The 23,302-nt window shown below is 51.8% G+C and overlaps 4 protein-coding genes across 12 annotated transcripts; 2 read left to right on the forward strand and 2 right to left on the reverse strand.

Moving 5' to 3' along the window:
• Positions 1 to 160: 160 nt before the first annotated feature.
• LOC120819802 (protein VCF1) lies at positions 161 to 2,258 on the forward strand. Its single transcript, XM_040177506.2, has 3 exons — positions 161 to 901; positions 1,189 to 1,294; positions 1,563 to 2,258. Exons 1-3 carry the CDS (start codon positions 885 to 887, stop codon positions 1,818 to 1,820), a joined length of 381 nt encoding a protein of 126 aa, XP_040033440.2. The 5' UTR covers positions 161 to 884; the 3' UTR covers positions 1,821 to 2,258.
• A 565-nt stretch (positions 2,259 to 2,823) lies between these two features.
• tepsin (TEPSIN adaptor related protein complex 4 accessory protein) lies at positions 2,824 to 7,135 on the reverse strand. Of its 4 annotated transcripts, none has more exons than XM_040175906.2 (13): positions 7,003 to 7,135; positions 6,559 to 6,631; positions 6,196 to 6,287; positions 6,014 to 6,107; positions 5,844 to 5,911; positions 5,678 to 5,759; positions 5,277 to 5,348; positions 4,997 to 5,188; positions 4,711 to 4,891; positions 4,505 to 4,618; positions 4,354 to 4,432; positions 4,122 to 4,256; positions 2,824 to 4,031 (listed from the first exon to the last, which is right to left on the reverse strand). In XM_040175906.2, exons 1-13 carry the CDS (start codon positions 7,039 to 7,041, stop codon positions 3,450 to 3,452), a joined length of 1,803 nt encoding a protein of 600 aa, XP_040031840.2. In that variant the 5' UTR covers positions 7,042 to 7,135; the 3' UTR covers positions 2,824 to 3,449. The 4 variants fall into 4 exon arrangements, with proteins under 4 accessions (XP_040031840.2, XP_040031838.2, XP_077958681.1 ...); XM_040175904.2 differs by having other exon boundaries at positions 4,711 to 4,912; XM_078102555.1 differs by having other exon boundaries at positions 6,196 to 6,333; positions 7,003 to 7,112.
• A 128-nt stretch (positions 7,136 to 7,263) lies between these two features.
• ndufaf8 (NADH:ubiquinone oxidoreductase complex assembly factor 8) lies at positions 7,264 to 8,449 on the forward strand. The gene is made up of 3 exons (XM_040175907.2): positions 7,264 to 7,547; positions 8,076 to 8,186; positions 8,267 to 8,449. Exons 1-3 carry the CDS (start codon positions 7,467 to 7,469, stop codon positions 8,285 to 8,287), a joined length of 213 nt encoding a protein of 70 aa, XP_040031841.2. The 5' UTR covers positions 7,264 to 7,466; the 3' UTR covers positions 8,288 to 8,449.
• On the reverse strand, positions 8,410 to 22,312 carry slc38a10 (solute carrier family 38 member 10). 6 transcript variants are annotated; one of them, XM_078102552.1, is made up of 19 exons: positions 21,864 to 22,058; positions 21,478 to 21,714; positions 21,132 to 21,249; positions 20,956 to 21,001; positions 20,692 to 20,785; positions 20,415 to 20,558; positions 18,953 to 19,077; positions 18,099 to 18,223; positions 16,427 to 16,529; positions 16,154 to 16,336; positions 15,559 to 15,670; positions 14,459 to 14,565; positions 14,236 to 14,374; positions 12,499 to 12,666; positions 12,010 to 12,414; positions 11,861 to 11,941; positions 11,357 to 11,377; positions 10,871 to 11,011; positions 8,410 to 10,786 (listed from the first exon to the last, which is right to left on the reverse strand). In XM_078102552.1, exons 8-19 carry the CDS (start codon positions 18,116 to 18,118, stop codon positions 9,219 to 9,221), a joined length of 3,048 nt encoding a protein of 1,015 aa, XP_077958678.1. In that variant the 5' UTR covers positions 18,119 to 18,223; positions 18,953 to 19,077; positions 20,415 to 20,558; positions 20,692 to 20,785; positions 20,956 to 21,001; positions 21,132 to 21,249; positions 21,478 to 21,714; positions 21,864 to 22,058; the 3' UTR covers positions 8,410 to 9,218. The 6 variants fall into 6 exon arrangements, with proteins under 6 accessions (XP_077958678.1, XP_040031834.2, XP_077958676.1 ...); XM_040175900.2 differs by lacking the exon at positions 18,953 to 19,077 and having other exon boundaries at positions 21,864 to 22,312; XM_078102550.1 differs by lacking the exon at positions 18,099 to 18,223 and having other exon boundaries at positions 21,864 to 22,312.
• Positions 22,313 to 23,302: the final 990 nt, after the last annotated feature.

Consider the following 23,302-nt stretch of genomic DNA (forward strand, 5'->3'; position numbering starts at 1 on the left):
ATAATAGAGGTAACGTGGCTTGCAGACGAAATAAATTAAAAGTTAATACTCATGTGAACGCCCACGGAATTTATTCGTAAAATCAATGCATAAGTTTCAATGTTTAGACGTAAACTAACTAGTTCACGATGGTCGCTCCGTTTCCGGTCTCTCCTTGATCCCGATGACGTCATGTAAACAGAGGGGCGGAGCTCTTAGAGGGAAACATTGACGAGCAGCAGACGCGGCGCTGCTATGGCACACCTAGCGACCTCCCGTCATCGCCGGTCCTGCTGCGGGCTGAACATAGAATAACCAAAACTTTTCTAAGTTACTTTTCCTGAAATCGGGGTTGTGTCGAGAACGGCCAACAGCTAAGTACGACTCGCGGCCGCTGAGCGGAGTACGAAAGCGGAAGAAGTTGCCGAACGCGTAACGTTCGTGCGGCTCCGCAGCGGTTAGCTTACGTCGTTAGCTTAAGCCGTTAGCTTAAGTCGTCTAACGTCGCACGGCAGCAGCTAGCAGGCTAGCTAGCAGGCTAGCGCGCTCCCTTCGCTGTCATGTCCGGGCTCTCTCGGGCTCGTGCTGCTTGAACGAGGGTTCCTAGCTAGCAGTTAGCTGGTTAGCTATCAGCCGCCCAGCAGCAAAGGCGCAGGCGGGGCGGACTGGACCTGCAACGGGGACAGATCGGGGACACGCGGCGGGGGGTTTGGTGCTTTCCTCCGGGGACCCGCGAGCCGACACGCAGCCTCTCCGATGAGACGAGAGCGAGCCTGACACGCCGAGTGACCCAAACCAAAGCTCTGCGGTCAGATCTCTCTCTCTACCCGGCTTCAAAAGGAGGCTCTACCTTTCCTCTGTGCCAAAGAAACAAAAAGCCCCAAATATCCGTCATCGCCGCAGAGATGCTGACTGACAGCAGGTAACACATCCTTCATTAAGAGCCGGTCATCGCGTACGATATTACGATCGATCGTTACAACACAGCTGAGAGACCAATACAGTGTTTAATCACTACGTATGTAGTATGTTCCTCAACGTGTCCTCACGATGGGAGTGCCACATGTAACTCTGATCATGTAACTGCTTGGGTGTGTGTTGCTATTTTTGGTTCCTCTTGATTCTCTTCTTCCCCGCCTGCAATATTTTCTGTCACAATCTTCCCTTCTGTGTTCAATTCGCTCAATGTTCCATTTCTGTGTTGCACAGGAAACGACACCGTAACTGTGACAGTGAGGAGGACCAGCAGCTGAGTTCTCAGGCCAAGAGGTCAGGGGGGGGTCCCAGCCTGCTCCTGTCAGATCTGGATTCAGAGGTGAGATTGACTTGGTCTTTGCGTGTGTTGCTAGAACGTCAGAGAGAGAGAAAAGTCTTTGTTTTGTAGAGGACAAATCCGCCAAGGTCATTTATTTTCCATAAAGTGTATTGACGTCTGTGGACGGGGGCGGCAAGTACATTTGTCTCTGCATGGCGTATGTAGTGCAACACAGTCAGGAAAAGCACAGCATGTTTTATTTACAGCATCTGCATCCTTCCACCCATTAAGCTCCAACTCTGAGCCCCTCTCGGTTCTGCTTTTACAGTCTTCCAGCAGCGACAGCAGCAACGGGATCAGCAGTCCAGAGAGAGCGCTGGTGGCTACCACCAGGCCATGCATACACAGCCAGAACCACTGCATCACCCAGTGCCCCCCCAGCCCAAAGCCCGAAGACTCCGGTTGCGCCTTGCAGCGCGGTTTCCATGGCGACGGCAGCAGTGTCTCCTACGACCACATCAACAGAGTCCTGAGGGAGGCGCACTTCAACAGTCTGCAGACCAGAGGGCGTCCGGGCTCAACATGACCGTTGACCCCTGATCCCCCCCCCTCCTGACCTCCGGGGCCACCAGTGCTGACGCTATTAGCGCGGTGGCTCCTCCTTGAAAGCCTCAAGGAACCCATTAGGGTCAGGAGGGGGGGAAGGGGGGACGGGGGGGGATGATGTGTGGGGAGGTTTACAGATTTTGGGCACAGCGGCTCATCCCCACCTCACCATGTACCATTTGTCGAGACCATAAGCACATCCGCTGTTCCATGGCCCAGCCACTGTGGTTTCCTGTGCAGTATCGATGTGTGTGTTTGTGTGCGTGTGCACGCACCCTGTGCACTTTATAAAGAGGAATCACTCTCTTTACATTGCGTGCGTCGATGCGTGGACATTCGTCATTGGTGCTAATATCAAGAAGCGTGCGATGATCCAAAGTGCTTGCGAAAACTAAATAAAGCGAAGCACTTTAATCAATACCTCCTCGTTCTGTTTACTGGGGGGGGGGGGTGAAGGTTTGTTTGAAGTGGGAGATGTTTCCCTCCCGCTCACAAAGGAAGTTCAACGGCTTCCTATTATTGAAGCAATCCAGAAAAATGCTTTTTGTTCCAACCAAAGTGAAATGCTTCAGGTTTCTGTGCGCCGGTTCACGGTAACGGAGCTGAGAGTCTCCATAAGCCACCGGAGCCCCTCGGATTAGAGCCTGGCTAATTATAGAGCCGCGGCTCACGCAGCGTAGCACTCGGCACAAATAAAATTGCAAATAAAATGAGAGCCGTGGAAGTGATTCATTCTCCGCGTTGGAAACGTGTCAGCGGTGCATTTAAATACAGACTGGTAGTTAGTGCTGCAACAATACAGCAGGTTTTATTGTTCTTCTGTCTGAGCTGCAGACAGGAGACACGATCAGCGTTCATCGGACACGTCGGCCGGTTGGATCACGTTTGTCCCGTGTTCTACATTCCACACGGCAGAATGGAACAAACAGAGAAAGTAATCTGCCTTCAGTCGGTTCCACGAACAGCAGCTCCTGAAATAGTTATTTTGCATTATGCTGATCGGGCAGATGTTTTATTAAAACAATACCACACAAGTTATGCACACAAAACACTTCAGAAAGGAACTCCATATTATATCCACTTATCTTTAATCATGCACTCTACAACCACTCCCATGGGTTTGTTTTAAATCAATACAATAAATAAAACTACCACTCAGATTTACTCTGCTGTCAATGTCAAGTACCAAAAATATGGAAGAACACTCATTTGTAGGTTTATGGGACAGTTTATGAGCAGCAGTAGTGCAAATTACAAATGGAGGGATTCTCCCTCAGAGGTTTAAGACGCGCTGACGAGGAAGAAGAGTAGTTTCACTTCGCTAAAAAGAATCCTGAGAAAAATAAACTTAATAATAAGCTGTAGTTCAAGGCAAGAAATCTCGTTTCACACTTTAGACTCCAAACAAACCAATAACAGTTTCTCACGGCGCTCACACGGGACAGCAGCGTCCTAAATGTGAGACGCTCACACAATCAGCAGCTTCCACATCGAAAGAATCTGAGCCAACTGATCGGATCCTGGTTTATAAAATTAAATCGATTTCTAAAAGTGTACACGTGATGACATCATTAGTTTAACCGCAAAAGTTTCAGCCAAACGACGTTGGTCAAAAGTTGAGAAAGGAGAAGGCCGACGCCGGCTGGCTGCCGACGGGCCCGACGCCGGCCGAAGGAGCCTCGTCGCTGGCGGCGCAGAGGCCGTTGTGTGCGGCTGCGTTCGCCGTAGGGGGCGTTTCCCTCGTGAAGCTCCCCTTAGTCACCAGCTCCATGCCGCTGAACAGGGAGCGTCTGCTCGGACGGACCTGCTCCCCCCGGCGCCCAGCGGGACCGGGAGAGCTCCCGTTCGTGTGCAGCTCCGAAACCTCAGGCCCCGATTTCCCCTCAGCGGGCCGGACGGGCTCCGACTGGTTTTGCGTTAACCGGTGCAGTTCCCCCCCGTCGCCGTCACTCATCAGCTCCGCCGAGAGGTCGCTCTGCCGACCAGAGGGGGGAGTTGGGTGGTTTGGTGGTTGGGGGACACCTCTGGGGGAGACGTCGTCGGTTCTGCCAGCAGAGAGGTTTGGTACCAAAGGGTCCAAGTGTGCGGACGTGGCGAGCAGATTAGTTGTGGCCTGATGGCCGCTGCTCGCCGTGTGCGGCCTCGGCGCGTGTCCAGACCCGCCCATCAGAGCTTCAAACTGACGCAGGATCTGGTTGGAGGAGATAAGAACAAAATAAAGAAAGCACACTTATTGTTTTTTTTAATTACATACTTTCTATGTATGTATTTATTTTCTTACCTTGGTGGCTTTGTTGGCCACAGGTCCTGGAGCCCCCTCGCTCAGGGGGCGGAGCCTTCGTTGTGTAGCGCCAAACATTTGTTCCAACGAAAGGAGGTCGGAGGTCAGGAGGCATGATACGCCACACAAGGCCCGCTGGAGGTTTGGGGGGAAAAGAGACGTGTGCGTGAGGGAGAGATGCCTTCTATAGTTAAGATTTACATCAATCCAGGTTCTTCTTAACGATTGTTACCATCTTAACCGTGTTTGAGGGATCTTGAAGTTTGCTTGAGAGCAAATCCAGCACGACCTCACAGTTGAGAACGGAGCACCTGACGGATCCAAATAAAACGGTAAATAAAAAGCATTCTTCAAACAGTCAAAGAGCAGTTCGATGCACGGACTCTTTAGTGAAGTGCTGGCTCTCCTCTCTGGACAGGAAAACTCTGGATCCTTCCGTCAGTCTGCTGATCAACGCCATCTCCAGGCCGCAGTCCCCCAGCTGCAGGGCCTCCACCCTGCAGAACGGAAGGTGTGCGGGGCTCAGAGACCCTCTCCGATCCGACTAGGGTATAAATAGAGCCGGTCGTCAGCCGACTCGGCCGCTCACCTCTCCGATGGGTCCCCGCTGCTCCCTCTGCTGGCCCCCGATTGGCTACCAGCTGACTTGCTGCCCACGGACGCCCTGCTGTTGGCCGCGATGTCCTGAGAGGAGTTGTGAGAGGAGCTGTTGCCGCTGTCGGTCTCCTCCCAGCCGCCCCCCACCTGCCCCGGACACCGCTGGGCCGCCGCTGCCGTGAGGACACGCGGTGCTGCGTCAATTCACGATCAAGAGTCAAATAAGTCTCGACGCGCTGCTACAGAGCGAGCTGCTCGACGGCTCATACGTTTCCGACCTTGTGGTGCGCGAGCCGGCAGGTTGTAGGCACACGCGGGCACCGCCACCTCGATGGGCGCGGACGGAGCGAGTACGGCCCGGTAGTAGTTGTCATGGAGACGGATGCCCTGGTGTTCGCTGGGGGGCAGGACGGCACTGGCCACGACCTCTGCAGCTTTCTGGATCTTCTCCAGCAGAGAGTCGCCGCCTCCTGGTCGGAGCAGGTAAAGACACAGAAGAAAGCTGCAGAAAACTCACACGGATGCTTAACTGGGTTTCTGTGCGTTTGTGTCCCTCACCGGTCCCCTGCTTCCCCGGACTGTATCCAAAGCCCTGCATTCCTGACCTGTGGGAAGATGTCGAGCCCATTCCTGCACAGAAAGGCCGGTGACCTCTCAGCTTTTAGTTCACAAAATACAAGTAACCTGAACGCAGGTTATTCTCATCGTTCAAGCTCCTGACAGACAATCGAGCTCTCTCTGATATGACTAATGATAAACATTTTCATCGTCGTTTCCATATGCTTATTTCGACTTGGTTAAATGCCTGAATTCATTGAGCTTCACATCTCATAAGAACATTTAGAATACTTATTTTCTGTCATTTAAATGAGCATCTAAGTGGAAAAAATGTATACATCCCTAAATAAAGTCATTATACAATCAAATGGCAGTCATTTTATTTATTATCCATCACTCACCCATTGTGGGCGGGGCTAGGTGGAGCGGGGCGACGCCGTCTTTGGTGGAGATTGTATCTGTGAAAAGCAACCTGGCCACTTCCTGAGAATAGAAACAGGACCAGTTGAGTGCATTTGTGTCACGGTGTCTGGTTGTCATGGTGATGGTTCACAGCCTCAGCCTCACCTGTGCCGTATTTCGGACTTTCTGGTACAATCCCGTTCCGTGGATGGCGTCCGGAGGCCCGCTGTAAACTTAAAAAGGCAGAAACACGCGTCGGTCGAGCGAAGTCGTCAGAGCGGCGAGCGGCCGCGAAGCGTCAAATAGAGCTGAAGCCAAAGCGACCAGCGTCTAACCTGATGCCTGCTGGATGAACGTGGAGTTCCTTCGAAGCTCTGTGAGGAAGTAGTTTGAGCCATGACCACAAAGATGGACGAAGATCTTCAGCACCTAAAACCGCATGGAGCAGAACATGGAGGAACTCGTTCAGCGCCTCGTGCTTTGTGGCTACGCGCCACGGAATGATCACTGTTCTCACCTTGAGTTTGACATGACAGGACTCCACCTGTAACCTGTCCAGAAGGTAGTCCAGCAGACACTGACCGCAGCTTGAAGACTCGTGGGAGATTTCTACAGTGTAATGATGGTTAAAGAGTTTCACCGCGCGGCGTCTGATCTGAGATTGAAGTTAGAAAACTAGAAAATAACATCAGAACTGAGAAGAGCATTTTCTTGCATTTCTTGTGTGGAAATGACTGATGTGCTTTAAAGTCACGACTTTCATTTGGATCCACATATAAAACCATGAATGGATTTTCCCTGCAGGGCTTTTATTGGTGGCGTTGGAAGACAATTCTTCATTTAAGAGCTTTACAATATTGGTGAAACTGTGAAAGGATACTTCCGATGTCTTGGAAAAGGTAGCCGGGACAGGGGGTCTCATCGTCGGCTGTGGCCTTCATCAGAGTTGGGACCTTCAGTGGACCGAACGGATGAAAGGTTAAAGTCTGGGACCAGATCAACGCGCGTCACACAGCCAAAGACCCTCAACCAAAGACCGGACCTCACACGTCAAACTTCCAGCTGGAACACAGACTGAGGCAGCTTAGTTTGGGTTTAACGAGGCCGCGAACCTCCCCGCAGCTCTGAAACAAGCCGGCGGGTCAACAGGAAAACAAAAAGGCATCAACAAAATGTGTTGTCGTCTTACTACGAGCTAGCATGCTACTAGCAAGCTAGCGCTGGCACAACTTGACGGTTACAAACGGACACGCCACCGTACGTCGCGTAGACGTCAAGCCGTCGGTAGCATTGACAACAAGCAATGATCGTAGACGGCGCTTACTTTCTGAAGAAAAGCCAGTCGTTCCATAAATGTTGCCATGATTTAGCGATCCCGGCTGCGGCTTCACTCATCATACTCCGAGGGGTGCGAGTGGAAGGCGGGATTCGAGGTGACAGCCAGCCAATCGGTGAACAGGAAGAAGCGATGCTGAAGCGCCATTGGCGTTCCGCTAACGCCCTGACGGTCAAAAGACAGCGAATCGACATGCGGGAAACTGAAGCTGACTGTTTGAGTGACAGGCGCATTGGCGAATCACATTACCGAATATCCTGCGGGGACACTTCCTTGATGACGGGGTCAACAATATGGCGCTGCCCGTGTTTCACAGAAATGCTTCATTTGTCAGTTGATGTGCACTTTTTTAGTCACAGCTTTATACGTCTGTTGGTAGATTCAACAAAACCGTGAAGGGTTATCGGTTCAATTTACTTAAAGCCCAAAGGACTTCCGTTTGAGGAGGAAACATGTCTGGGTCAAACGCCTGGAGCCGCAGTCGAGAGAAGATGAGACTTTTCCCTGAACTGTTTGCACAGTGCGCAGGAGAGGTAAGCTATGACGTCATCTCTGACGAGAGAAGTTGTAATTATGTTCACGTGTCCACCTCGTTCGCATTTATATGATTTCCATCTAGCTGCCTGAACGCATCAGTTTTCACTCATAGCGAACTGAAGAGGTCACATTTACATTTAACAGCATCGGACGTCATCGTGCCTACAGGCTGCTGCTGGAATACAAACTCATTTATTAAGAGTTACAATTGTTACAGTAAAGTCTAAAGGTTTACTGTAGAGGGCGATGAAACCACCACAGTTTCCCATTGGTTGTGTAGCTGATTTGTATTTGATTGTTTATGAACATCCCTCTGCTGGTTAACAGGGTCACGCTGTGGTTGACAGTTACTGTCCTTAATGCAGGATTGCAAAATGATGAAATCGTTGATAAGTGTACGATAAAAGTGTACATGCTACACGTACAATGTCTAAGTTGTGTTGCAGAGAAACCAGATTGTCAGAGTGGATGTGTTAAAAGTCAGCAGCGTGAATACGTGAGGATAACGCGTGACTCCATGACAGGCGGCGTCGTACGGGAAGTGTGTGGCGGCTTCCACGACGGGCCGACAGGAGCTGAAGAAGGACACGTGCGGCAAGGAGTTCCAAGCGCTGAAGACCTGCTTCACCGCCGCAGTGAGTGATCGGGGCCTCCTGCCCCACGCACGTGGGCCTGATGAGAGAGTCACCGCGTAAAGGAATCATCTTTGTTACAGGCCAAGAAAAAAGCCAGATGAATGGAATCCGTCCAGGTTTTGTCCGAGCTGGAAGGGAAGCGACGCGGCGGGACGACTTCTGGCGCTGCCTGTTAAAAGACGTGACACGCGTGTAAAGTAATACTGACTGTATTATACGCAGGTGAATAAAATGTTGCTTTATTCTCCGCACATGGACCAACAGCCACAACCTTCATGTTTTTGTTCATACTTATCAGCACGATTTACAGAAATACAATACAGAGAAAATACAAAAATAGCATCTTTCAGAAAAATGTGATGGCAAAGAAACACTACGAACCGCACACGTTCCTGCTACTGTCCTAAACCCAACGTGCTTGCTTTATAATCCTTACAGTAAGCGCAGGGGAAGAGGAAAAAGAACACAATGCCACATTTAGTTGTGATTTAACAGCCGCGTGTGGATCTTAAGGCACTGATACCGGTACTTTGATTTTAAAGTATAGTGAATAAACTCTTGAACTCACATTACATCCAATATGTGGTATATATTTTAGGTTTTTAAAGACAGCCTTTAACATTGAGGAAGATTTAACATACCAAGTAATATGTATGATTAAAGCAGAAGATAAATATTTCAAATTGAACAGAACATCAGCACAGGAGACAATAAAGCACAAACTTGTCCTACAGAGAGGCTCCTGTTAGGGGGTGAATGAAAAGTGACTCCGATACACAACTGTCAATACATCCACCCGGTCCAGACACTAAAGTATTGCATGGATTTATAAACATTACAACTGTGACCTCAACAATCCCCCCCCCCTCGAGACAAAAATAAATTATTATTTACATGCACATTGCTCTTTGATGAAAGTCTTTGGGTTGTTTGCAGAGTATGCGGTTCCTCTTTGTCCACATCGTGTATCTGAAGGCAACAAAGAATGCAAAGCTGTGTGTGTATATGTGTATATGTGTGTGTGTGTGTGTGTTATATCGCTGCCTCGTCCTCTGAGGCCTGTTTAATCTGCCGTGAGTGCACCACTGCTCCAGCCAGTAGCTGCTCCTCCAGGGCCGCGTGCAGGTCCGAGCCCCCCATCTCCAGCAGGGGCTCCAGCCCCGCAATCCCCCTGGACGCCCCGGTCTCGTCTGCGGGTCCCAGCGCCCTGCGTCTCCGTCTCAGATCCATCCCTCCCGGGTCGCCGGCCCTCTCGTGGGAAGCCCGGGGCCGAGCCTCTGCTTTGACGGCGCCGTCCTCTGCGGCTTCTCGGGGGGGCGCCTGAGCGTCGGCGTTCTGTTTGAGGTCCCGTCCTCCTTTCTTCAAAGCCCCGGCGTCTTCTCTCTCGGCCCCCAGTGCCGCCTGCCGGTCTCCCAGCAGGCGCTGCAGCTGGGCCAGCCTCTCCCGAGCCGCCTCTGCGCTTTCCTCCTTCTTCGCTCGCTCGAGTATTTCATTGTCTGCTTTCTGCAGCTCCCGCTCACGTCTCTCCTTCTCGGCCTTTTCCTCTGCGAGTTTGTCCATCACGGCTCTCTGTATCTCCAGCTCCTGCTCTTTGGCCAGCGCTTCCTTTATCTCGCGGTCACGCCGATCTTTTTCCATTCTCGCCTGAACCTCTTTCTCTATCTGTTCTTTTTTAAGACTTTCAATTTTCCTCTTCACCTCCTCTATGCTTCTTTCATCATCTGTGAGTTGAGCTGCTGGCTGACGGTCGTCCTCAGGTATTTTATTCACCAGTGGGACTCCCCTCGCCCCCAGTTTGCTCTGCTCATGGGGTTCTCCTGCTGGTACAACATGGCCGTCCTCCTTGTAAGCGGCTACTTCTGGACCCCTGACCTCTGACCCCGGCCTGGCTGGTGCTTGATTCTGGTCCACGGCCCGAGGCTGCGCTCCTCCAGCAGCTCCAACGTCAGCTGCAACAGGAGCACCAGCTCCAGCAGCAACTCCACCAGCAGCTGCAACTCCAGCACCAGCGGCTGCAACTCCAGCACCACCGGCAGCGGCTGCAACTCCAGCACCACCGGCAGCGGCTGCAACTCCAGCACCAGCTCCACCGGCAGCGGCTGCAACTCCAGCACCAGCTCCACCGGCAGCGGCTGCAACTCCAGCACCAGCTCCACCGGCAGCGGCTGCAACTCCAGCACCAGCTCCACCGGCAGCGGCTGCAACTCCAGCACCAGCTCCACCGGCAGCGGCTGCAACTCCAGCACCAGCTCCACCGGCAGCGGCTGCAACTCCAGCACCAGCTCCTCCAGCACCGGCTGCAACTCCAGCACCAGCTCCTCCAGCAGCTACAACTGCAACTCCAGGACCAGCTACAGCAGCAGCTCCAACTCCACCAGCAGCTACACCGCCAGCTTCACCAGCTCCTGCACCAACTCCACCAGCAGCAGCTCCATCAGCAACTCGAGCTGCAACCTCAGCCCCGACTCCAGCAGCAGCAGCACCAACATCAACTCCAGCTTCCTTCTTCCCATCAGACTCCAGTCCAGAGTCTTTGTTCTTTTCTGCTGCACCCTCCATCCCATCTGGGAGTCCTTTCTCTGCCTCACCGTCAGCAGCCCCTTTAAATAAAAACATCTTTGTCACAATTATTTATTCCTTTTAAAATCAATGTCGTGAGACATCTCAGCAAAGCGTGCACCCACCAGCAGGCTGTTTCAGGTGGATTTCCTTGTGTTGCTCTTCTATGAGATCCAGTAGTTTTTCCTGCTGGTCAAGAAGTCTCTTCTGTTGCTCTTGCTGCTGCTTGATGACCTGCAGCAGCACTGCGTGGTCCAGCTGGCCTTCTGTAGGACAGACAGGTTGGATTAGAAAGGTCACGCGCTGCTCTCAGAGCGTGGCTTTGGTTAAGAAGCGTCGTTAGACGTCTGTAGGGTCTCTAGGTGAGAGGGGAAGGGGAATATGGTTTAGTACCGTCTCCATTAACAGGAAGGAGCGACTGTAGACACAAACTAGGTTATGGGGAGCAAAGTGAGCGGGAGGCTTCTACACCGGCACATTGTTTAGTTCTAGGATAAAAATGCATATTACTGAATGCATTGTACGTACAGTTTGTCTAAATGTTCATTAACTCAGTGAGTGAACAAAGACGCCGAGCAACAGACAGATTAAAGAAAAGAGGGAGTTCATACCTGCAACCAGTTTTTTTATCACTGATACGAGTCCAGCAGTAAAATACAGAACAAGGTAAAGAGGGAGAGAGAGAAGGCAAAAGTAAACAGAACAAGAAAGTCAACAAAAGCCAAAAAGACTGAACAGCAAGGTAAGAAATAAGAGTAAGAAATGGATTTGTATTTTTCTGCTGTGCTTTAAAACTGTCTGTACCATCAAAACAAGCACAATGAACAAGATCAGAGAGATTAGATCATACGAGATAAAAGTGAGATATGAAGAAGAGTCGGGGACGCCAACCAGCAGCAAACAACACGGTGTTACGATTCAGCCAAAAACAAAGAAACTCTTCAATTATCTTTAACTTGCGTTTTGCTGTTTTTATTTCCTCTTTCCTGCAACACGTCTCCATCTCTTGGTATTTTAAGTATTACTGAATGAGGAAGGTCGTGCTCGCTACAAGCCTGTTCACCGTTGGATGTAAAACCCAAAGAGCGACACGTTTAAATTGTTCCTTCACTCACCCTCCATTTTCTCATCTGCGGTGTCTTTGCCGTCTGCAGCTGCATCTCCAGCAGGACGAGGGTCTCCTTCAGAAAGTGGAGCTGAAGAAGAACCGAATATCACCGCGCTGTACTTACAGTTGTTTCATGGGGGCGTGGCTCATACTCACGTTTCCCTGCAGCATCTGGCGCTTCGCCCGCTTCGTTGGCCCCCGCGGCCGGATCGAGGTCCCCGTCGTCTTTTGGCTGGAGGACGTCCTGCCCTTTGTCTGCCTCGGCGACGGGCTGCTCCCCTGCTTCATTGGACTGGACTTCCCCTCCACCCAAATCCACTCCCTCCTTCCCCACGACAGCCACCACCACAGGCTTCGGGTTCTCTTCGGCGAGCTCGTCTTCTCGGCGCTGTGCCCCCCCCGCGGCGCCCAACCCCCCTGGCTCCTTGTCTCCTTTAGGTTCCTCGGGTGGTTTCTTGCCTTCCTCCAGCTCTGCGTTGTTCTTTCTGTTGTCCACCTTGACCGCGTAGTGAGGGATGGGGGGTTCATGCCGATGGGCCTCGCCCTCTGCCACCGCAACACCTGCAACACCACAACCCCCCCAACTTATTCTCATCAGCTCAAGTGAAGCCAGTGAAGACTCCAGCACCGCCTCAGCCTCCTTACCGGCCCCAGGGCGGTCCAACTGCACCTCCTCCTCCTTCCTGTCAGGTAGTTCCACTGGTCCTTTAATCTGGGGGGGCTCAGGAGGCTCCCCCTCTACGGGTTGGACCACCTGGACCACCGGAGGGTCCGGTTTGTCCATCTCCACCGGCTTCTTAGTGGCACGGTGGTCTACGACAAAAACAATATCCATCACAACACGGACACTGTTACTGAACACCGCCCGTACCACGCCAGCCGTACCACGCCGCCCGTACCACGCCGCCCGTACCACGCCAGCCGTACCACGCCGCCCGTACCACGCCGCCCGTACCACGCCGCCCGTACCACGCCGCTCGTACCACGCCGCTCGTACCACGCCGCTCGTACCACGCCGCTCGTACCCCGCCGCCCGTACCACGCCGCTCGTACCACGCCGCTCGTACCACGCCGCTCGTACCACGCCGCCCGTACCACGCCGCTCGTACCACGCCGCTCGTACCACGCCGCTCGTACCACGCCGCCCGTACCACGCCGCCCGTACCACGCCGCCCGTACCACGCCGCCCGTACCACGCCGCCCGGGGCACAGATCCAATCACCAAACTGTGTTTCCTCCTACGGTAAAATGACCGAATGAGTCAATAGATTTATACAAACATAAAAGGTTATTTACGGAGGAATCAGCTTTACGGTTGTTTATTTATTCCACCGTTTTGTCTGTCTGAGGAAATAAACGACCTTTCTTGCATTACTATTTAACACTGACCCTGACGTGCGCTCTTTATCTCCTCGTGCTGCTGTGTTTATTACACACATTACCGGCTGGCATTAAAATAAATGAACACCTCTGGCATGAGCCGCGCGTACTGATGCTCTCTGTAGTAATTGAATAAAGGCCGACTAAGCCGGACAAGCAGAGCCAACAGCTGCTGGGTTTAATCACTGAGCCGGAGACAGAAGAGACGAGAGGGAGACGCATTTACACTGAAAGGGACAAACAGGAAACAGGTGTAAAAGGTTCCACCACAGGCGTTTTATCTACAGTCAAACTGTGAGGACGGAACACAATAAATTCAAAGTAGTCGAGGGCAGAAAAGAACGAAACAGAGGGATGGAGAAAGCAGATCTTCACTGGTGCTCCGGCTAGAAAAGGACGCCATCGAAGGAACCAGAGGGGAAGGAGAGCAATTGGAAAGGAAAAACCTCTTTCTGTTTCACCCTAAAATGACAACGATAAGTCAAAAGGTTCCCTGACCATCTCCGTTTGTTTTCTTCTGCACCATCAGCCCCCCCCACCCCCCCCCCCCCCCCCTTTGTACAGCCAGAGCTCGCGGGCATTTCATAGCTGCCACAGGAGATGTGGGGAGGGAGACGGAGACAATGTATTTTGGTGGAGAGGGAGGGGGGCAGGAGAAATGAGCAGAGGGGTGGAGAGGAATTACTGGAGCTTGAAGGGCATCACTCTCGCTCCATCAATGTCGAGCTCTCAGATACTGTCAAGGTTTTCTCCTCGTCCGCCTGTGAGTCCATCACTCTGCCTTTCTTCTCTCACACATGAAAGAAGCCCTTTCTTTGGCTTTGTGCTTCTGCCTCAGTCTCACCGGCACTTTGCCCCCGGCTCACGTTGTCTTCGCGTTGCCGTCTCAGCCCACGACTTTGAAGACCAGAAATAAACGTCTCCATGGTTGTGAACTAACCCCCCCCTCTATCGTCCAGCCAGTAGACGAGTTAAAGCCATCAGCCGAGTCGGGATCCTTACCGTGTAGTTCAGGAAGGCTGTTCTTGACAGGTGCCGGAGGGGGAGGAGCTTGGACCTTGGTGCGGGGGCTGGAGGCCGAAATGGAGAGTGTTGTGAAGGTGCTGACCAGCAGGATGCCCAGACCCACGCAAAGCACCAGCTGAAGGTCAGGGAGGAAGAGGAGAGGTCAGCAGGTCAGTCAATGACAGGTCGACGGGGGAAGTGCTCGTTCCGAGTGTGAAACCTGAGAAATGATGGTGTTCTTCTGGATCTTCTTGTAGATGAGAGCAGGACATATGAAGCAGATGAGGCTGCCCATAGTGGCTCCAGTCAGACCCAGAATGGTTTCCACTTAGGAGGAAAGGAACAGGAAGACGGGGACATTGAGATAATGACTAAAAAGGTTAGCTCAGACAAATGAAATAAACTGTTGATGTACTAAGTTGAAGTAACAGTTTAAATGATTAATCAAAAAGTAATGCATGGTATAGAAATAATAATAACAACATCACGTTCTGTGGCGTTCCGCTCAAATCAACAACGCGTTTTTATTTAGCTCATCTTGTAGGGATGTGGACCAAACCCCAAGCCCCCCGTCCACGGCGCCCTGCTCTTGGCAAGAGGCCGGCACAGGCCCCGCCCCCTGGCTGGGCGCCGTGCCCGGAGCAGCCATCGTTCATCCGGAGGACGGACACCATATTGTCTCCCTCAGATTTAGTGTCCATTCTCCCCGGGGTCCTTACCTCCCTCCTCAGTCTATTAGTCTGATTAGATACACAAAGGGTCGGCCAAGCCCACCGTGTGTGTGTGTGTCTGTGTGTGCATGTGCGTGTGTGTGTGTCTGTGTGTGTCTTCTCAATCAAAAGTTTAATAAACAGCCTCCGAATAAAACAAACTCATTCTACTTTACATCTCAAGCTATTTGGAGCCGTTTGTGAGCGAGACGGATGGACTCAAAGAGCCTGACAGAGACACAATATTGGTGTGTGTGAGTGTGTGTTGGGGAGAGAGAGAGAGAGAGAGGGGGGAGGGGGAGGGGGAGGGGGAGGGGGAGGGGGAGAGAATAATTGCCCTATCTTCCTGTCTGCCCGTCTAAAAGATAAAAGTTAGCGCCCTGATTTAAGGAGTGTGTTAGAGTGTGACAGTCAGTGACTCGTAAAGTCACACACACACACCGTAAAGCTCCCCGACGACTCCGCCCACACACACACACACACACACACACGTCGTAAAGCTCCCCGACGACTCCGCCCACACACACACACACACACACACACACACACACACACACACACACACACACACACACACACACACACACACACACACACACACACGATGTACCATTGGGGATGAGAATGCCTCCCAGCATGGTGCCAAACACAATGCAGAGGGTGATCATCTTGAAGCGCAGAGGAGGCATGTAACCCCCGGCAGCAAACGTCCCGTCCTTCTGCTGAGGGACGAGGACAAAGACCAAAATATTACACTCACAGTTGGATTGGGCTTTTGTTCTAGTTTCTTCTCAGCGTTTTCCTCATTTCTCATCATCGCCAACAGCAGCAGCGAGTACTACCAGTCTGCTTTTCACCAAAAAACCCCAGCAGGGATTCTTCTCTCTGATCCTGGTTCCCACTAGAAAAACCTTCAATAACGTAGAGGCTGCGTTGCATTTTCTTCTAAACCACAGCGGGAACTGGGCTTCTCGAAGGCCTCTTTAGAGTCCTTCGACATCTCGGGGGCGATAAAAACGTCTGAGTTCCACAGCTTGTGTTTCCAGGGGACTCTATTGAATATAGCAACGTGCTCCTGCAAAACTGCTTCAGAGACGGTGGGACGACGGTAAAAAGGCATCGGGTTACACCGGCTTTTATTATTCTGATCTACAGTATGTTTGATCCTGCACACACTGGCGGGGGAGGGGGTGGGGGGGGGTTACCTGCTGCTCAAAGAGCATGGTGTTGATGGCCTGCCGGCAGGGCAGGATCATCATGGGGAACCCTACGGCCACAGACATCATGAAGCCCACGCGGATCATCTCCGTCACCAGGTTGGAGGGGAAGTTCATCAGCACGTTGCCCGCGATGTTCTCCGTGAAACTGACGTAGCCGAAGAATCCCACCTGGTTTCAGAGGGGCGGAGGCGACCTCAGCGACGTACAGTTAAGACGACGGCACAGAAAGCGCCCCGTGACGGGCGCGCTGCCACTTACGGTGATGTAGAAGACGGTGACCACGTTGAGGCTGGAGGTGAAGATGGTGCTCATGCGCTTGACGGAGGGCTCGTCCAGGCTGTCGTAGGTCGGCAGCACCTGCCTGCGACAGAGAAGCAGCCCAACAAACACACACTCGGCGTGCTGCGTGACACAAACCCCGAAGTGACCGTTTGTCTATTGATTGATTGATTAGTAGTTATTCCTTTCAAAACTGGGCCCCCAGCAGCCACATGGAGTTTAGTCCAAATATCAATCAACTAACAATTACTTTACTGACGTTTTGTGTGATTGGCAGTGGGGGGGCAGAGTGAGGAGGAAGCGCCTGTCTGTAGAGTCTGCTGTCCCCCGCAGCCTCATCCCTCGGTCTCCCTCGGCCATATCGTGGGGGGGGGGTCTGCAGATTAACCGGCCCCGTTAATGGCGTTGTATATAACAGCGAGGGCCTGGCAGCTTTTAGAGCATTGTAAACTTTGGTGGCAGACTCTTTGTGCTCAGCTCCTCTCTTCCTCCAGCTCCCTCGTCCATGTGTGAAAGGACGGAACGGAGACACGAGAGAGAGAGAGAGAGAGAGAGAGAGACTTCCTCTCATCCTCTCTTTGCTTTTACGAGCAGGCTGTCTGTGGCGCTTTTGCTTGACGCTTGTTTAATCCGCTAACCAGTAAATCTCACGGCCAAGGTGAAAGTAAACGGCATATTGTAAGTGGGGAGTAAAACATCCAACGTCCACTCAATAGTCCCGACTCACAGGCTAATGTCTTTTTGCTCTAAATACGACCGAGGAAGCCTTCAAAGCCACCGTGTGTGTGTGTGTGTTGGGAGGGCTGGAGAGTGCGCTCTGGATAATACCAGGCCATAACAGGGACGTTAAGTCATGTTTCAGCTAAAAGTTAACACGCTTCATGTATGAAAGGTCCAACGCGCTGATCAGTGGTTTGGCTTCAGCCGGCTCACAGTGCTCCCCCCCCCCCTCACTCAGCACAGCGAGCAGGAGCCCACGCGTGAACACCGCTCACCTGCCAACGAAGGCGTCCACGATGCCACGTCGGCTTCGTGCTTCTACATTAAAGTCTCGTTGGAGTCACCAGATACCCGCCGCTCACCTCACTCTCCCTCCCACTGACAAACCCACCATCTGACCCCTAACGGCTTCCACAATAACGCTGCTTGTGACCCCCCCCTCCAGCAGCGCATCCACATCCGATGAGACTGCGTACACTCAGAACCCCTTTGAATGCAGAGGACAAAGAGGCCTCGTGAGCGACAGTGGAGAAATAGATGAGCTGGGGGGGCTGATAGATGTCACATGTCGGTGTGTTTAGCAAAGAAATCTTAATGTATCTACAGTAATTGCCAGAATAATTAGGTCTGATATTTTTGGTTGATTTGATTATAATGTTTTTTTTTCCAGGGAAACAGATGATCTGACAGGCGAAAGCACAGAAGCAAATAAAGGCGGCTTCCTACAAGCTCGTCTCCACCACACCCGTGTGTGTCTTTACAAACTCCACCTAAACCCTCCACCCGTGCTTAAAGCAACTGCACCACTTTCTACATGCAGCTATTCAATTCTCTGTGGAAAGTTTGACCATTCATCCACCCACCCACCCCTGTGGTTTGACATTAGTTTTTCATGGTTCTGTTCGGGTGGAGGAGCGGGAAGAGTACTTACGACTGACAGGCGAAGGCCATCCCACAGATGGGGAGACAGCGAAACACCCCCTCCCAGCGCACCACTCTGACCTGCCCTAGCCACCAGCCACCGAGCAGCCCATGATTGAACGAGGACAGCACCACCTGAGGGGAAGGAGGGGTGGGGGATGGGGGGGTTACGGCCCGAACCAAATGAGGATGTGTGGGGGCACGAGGAAGAGAGGGGGAATGGGGGTGGGGGGGCGGCACCCATGCTGGCGGCTCACGGACAGATAATGAAGGTAATCAATGAGGACAGAAAACCAGAGGAAAATGAAGGAAGGGAAACAAGAGACAGGACAGGAATCCCCAACGGAACATAGAACCCGTCCGAGCGGCACGACGACATGGAGCCATGAAGGTGACGTAGAATCAAAGTGAATGTAAATGTGATCCCGATGAAAGAAAACGGCCCAACAGGTTCGTGATCAGCATGCGTTTCTCACGACTTGCTCCTTTAATTACCTGACAAGAGATCCAGAGGACAGCAGAATCCCTCCACAACCCCACCCACACTAACCCGGGTGTGGGGCGGTGGTGGGTGGGGGGGTGGAGCACAGCGAGCGTGAAAACGCCCACATTAAGAGGTTACACTTCTCTGCGTTGCCACAACTGCCACCGAAAACACACACAGACACACTCACAGCTCAACGGGCTCGGACCGAACCCAGACTGGACGGTGGAGAAATGGCGATGGCTGAGGAGTGGGCGGAAGGAGGGAGGTGGGAGGGGCTTAAGGAGCGCGAGGGTGCAGGGGAGACATCTGGCTTCCTTCACTCTACGGCCCCCACCGGCCGGCCTCAGGGTGGTGTCATTGTGGGGTGGTTTACTTACGGGTGACAGCAGAAGGTTGTGGCGATAATGGGAAGGCACTGAATGACGCCCTTGAAGCGCCACAGGTGAACCCGCTCCACCCAGGAGCCTGAGATAATGCCGTAGCGCAGAGACGACAACACTATCTACAGCAGCAGCAGCAGCAGAAACAGCGGTGGGACAGAGGGGGGTGGGGGGTTGGGAGGGAGGGAGGGGGGGGCAAACAAAGTGTGCCGAGGAGGCGGTCGGGGGGGAGTGAGGGAGGGCGAGAGGTAAGGAGGAGGCGAAAGAAGAAAAGAGCAAAGAGCAGAAGTGACAAAACGAAGAAGAGGATGAAAGAGAGGGAGGGGAAGGAGATACATCACTGTTAGGGGGTTAGGGATGTGGACCGGGCCTGGAACTACCACGGCGCCGCGCTACGCCCGCGCTACCGACCACACGCTAGAGAGGCCGCGAGCGGCAGTGAGCGCTCTGCGGAAGCAGCAATACGGGTCAGTAGAACAGAACCACACACAAAGGATGTGTGTGTCTTTAATGAGTAAACTGAATCCCACGAGGCAGAAAACTCCGGCTGCACCGACCCGCTGGAGTCACACGTTGTAACGCGTCGCACACCCCCCCCCCGACGCGGCAGAAACCCACCACAGCCGAGGGTTTAGTGCGGCTCAACGTCGGACACAAACCCTCCAGCGTGGGACGTCTGTTTGGAGAGAGACGTGCGAGCTGCTGCTAATACTGAGGGTTAGGGTGAATATGGTGGCGGTTATTATATGTTGATAATAAAGCCTCATGCTTGTCATTACTGGTTGGAGTGTGGTCAGAAGACCTTGATTCAAATGTTTCACAGAAAGACACAAATCCGACATCAACAAAAGGTTGAAGCAAGGAAAATATGGCAAAAGAAATCCTTAGATGTGTCCGATGTCTAAAAATTAATTACGGTTACCATTAAGCACGCAATGCTGATTGAGGGGGACAGGAAGGTATTAACCAATGGAAATATGGTGCTGATTTAATATAAAAGTATTCCCTAACAGCATGAGTAATTTGAGATGCTGTACAAAGAGTTGACTGGTCAAGAAAAATAAGTTGTTTGACAGATTAATATCTGGCAGCAAATAGGGAATAATAATACCCTTAAGTTTTGGTTTAGTCGACCATGTGACCTCCATTTACTTTGCACTTAGTGCTTAGAATGTCTCTCGTGGCTGTTTCCAAGTGGTGTCTCCCTCTCAGGGGAAAGACTTTGTTCCAGCCCATAAAGAGCAGCAATAGTTTTCTGCCTGGTGTGATTTAGTGTGACTCTTTAAAAAAAGAGGAGCAAGAAAATAATACGTCAGTAAGGATGATATTGTTCTGTAACGTGGAGCGAATTAAGAGAAATTACACTGAATGCCACCAAATAACACTTTCACAACATTATGAAAATCATTTGACGTGATAAACAAACCGTTAGTGAAAACGTGTGTGTCGGTGGGCTCACCGTGAACATGAAGAAGGTGTAGAACATGAGAGCCATGGCGGAGAAGGACTGGATGGAGGACATCATGTTCCTCTGCAGACTCAGCGGGAGGACGATGAACAGAGACACGGCGATCAGCAGCAGCACGCGGAAGATGCCCGTCACCTTGAGAGGAAACGACAACACAGCATTGAACCTTCAGACATTTGTAACAGTGTTTTGGGGAGAGCGAAGTGACGGATTTGAAACAAATCGCTCAAAGATAAAGAGATGAACGTAAGAAACGATGATCTCACACCTGTAAACCCAACAGCTGAGCGAAGAAATTTGAGCCCAGATCAGCGATCACGACGTAGAAGGCAATGCAGGTCCCCAACATCAAACCAATCATACTACAGGGGGGAGAAGGGAAATCTGGGTTATGTCATTATGTCAAGTGTCTATGGTTTGGAAATAAATCATTTTTGTACAAATGATGATTATCTGTGGAAAATGAAGCCAGAATGTACAGTTCAAATACAGCTTAATGTGGTGCAAGTGGTGAACTAGTGAGAACACTTGCCTCAGCTCCACCACGGTCTTCCCTGGTTTCCCGTATGCGTGGAAAGCTGCAGAAGGTGGAGGGATGTGATTAAGTCGAGTTTCCCTTTCTTCGGCCGGTACAACCGTATCCGTCCACTGAGTCACGTTGGTCAGTGACAAACACAAAGATGCAAACTCAACACTACTTAAACTCACCCAATCCTGCATAGGTCCTTCTTTTGGTGCTGCTCGCCGTGTTGACCAGGAACATGCACGACTTGTGGGTCATCCAGGAGCAGAAGAACAGAAGGAGGGTTCCCAGCACTATCCCGCACTGCAAGAGAGGACGGGACACACACACACACAGACTCTTACCCCGACTACAACGTGCAGAACAAGTCACGTTAAGTAGACGAACCACGAGGACACACGTGAAAAGGCTGCAACATTAAATGTGGAGAATTTATCCGCACAATACTTCTGTTGTGCTGAATTTATTTTATTTCCAGACTTCATGTTATTAGCATGGAGGCCCTGTACCCCGGCCCACCTGTTCACCCACCTGTTTGAAGCAGAAGGGCATCGTGAGCACGCTCACTCCGACGATGCTGTTCACCACGTTCATGATGAGGCCCCAGTTGGACGCCGTCATCTCTCCCGCTCGCCGAGTGCTGCCCTCGCGGGGGGAGAAAGCGGCCCGGGAGCCGGGGCGGGGTATCCGGTCCCCGGGGCCGAAACCCGGGTGTTGTTGTTCTGACTCTTCCGGTGACGTGGCGCTGCGGGAGCCACGCGCACACGACTAGAATACGCGACACGAACACGGAGAAACCAGCACGTTAAAAAAAAAAAAACAAGAGCGCGACGTCGATCGGCCCGTAGCCGTTAGCTTAGTTAGTAACTAGGCAACGGTCGACTGGTAACTAGGTTCACTTAGTTAGCTTGACTCACGTTTATCTGCGACGACTTGCGGTCCAGCTTACGTCATCATAGATGGTTTCCTGACATCAAACGGCCGTTCGTCGTTAAATGACCGCTCGTTGGTGTGTGTGTGTGTGTGTGTGTGTGTGTAAGCAACAGGTTAACGGAACCTTGTTCAAAACACCGAGCCGAGGTGCGCTGTTCTCTCCCCGCAGCGCGTATCCAGGAAGTGGAGGTCGGCGTCGAGGAAGTGAGGAGACAAACGGCTGCAGAGGCGCTCGGGCGCCCCCGAGTGGCCGCTTCAGGTCACTTCAGGTCACCAGCACCACCGGACAGCCAAAACACAAACTCCGCGTTCCTTCTCTCGGTACTTTCTGCTAGCTTAGCAACCGGTCGGGCCCCGGACGATGCTAACGGCGACGCCACGAGACAGTACTTCGGCCGTCCGACTTCTGAACCATCCCGCGCGGCCAATGGGAGCCGAGCATCCGCATGACGCGGACAGAAGCACCGCGTCATGCCGGGGCGGAGGCCCGGGCTGACCTCGGAGCTGGTGGCTAATCCCCCCCCCCCCCCCCGGGTGAGTTGCCCGGGAGAGTTGCCCGTCGGTGCGTGGTGCGCCCCGTTTGAGCCTTAAAAGCGGAGTGAATCCATAGAATAAAATGAACACTGCGTGGTTTTACTCTGGAAAGCCACGTGTCTGCAGCGTGAATAAGTTCATCTTAAATTCATAAGCTGCACTCGGTGACTAGGAATCATGTTTGTGCTTCCTGCCCCCGGAGTGTATTGTTGCAGTAATGTGGTGTAGTACCTGGTGCACGGATCAATCTCTACAGGGGTTGATCTGCCGATCAGACAGCAGCAACCACCTTACGAGGCTCATCTTCCATAAGCAGGTGTTCCAGCCCTAAAGTGATGTTGGGCCTAATCTACATGGACCTGTTGAAATACACATCAAATAAATCAAGACAGCCTGAGGAAATAATTAAAAAAACGGGAGGTCAAATCAAGCAAAAATGACTTGACTGCTGTATAAATGCTCAGCGTGCACGGAATCCAAAGTATAAATCATCCGTTTGTGCTTTATTTACCCCCAGAAATATTTCTTTAAATATAATTGATAAAGGCACGAATTGGGGAAAAAGATTTATCCTTTGATCCTCTGGAGGGTCTGAACTCTAACTTGGGAACAGCTTGACAAAACATGCTCTGATCTAATCATTTATTTATATATATATATATATATATATTATATATATGTATATATATATATATATATATAATCATACAACAGTCCCATGGGCAAGACTAATTTTACGTCTTTAACTTTAGCCACATGTTGCTAATACTTTGAATGAAGTGCTTCTGCCTGTAATTGAATGTCTTAAAACCCACATGTTCTGTTGCTATTTTTACTTAACTAAAGGACCCGACAAGTTCCCCCCCCCCCCCACCGGCAAACTCTGTAA

This window comes from Gasterosteus aculeatus, chromosome 5 (assembly GCF_964276395.1).
Source record: "Gasterosteus aculeatus chromosome 5, fGasAcu3.hap1.1, whole genome shotgun sequence".
Taxonomy (NCBI): domain Eukaryota; kingdom Metazoa; phylum Chordata; class Actinopteri; order Perciformes; family Gasterosteidae; genus Gasterosteus; species Gasterosteus aculeatus.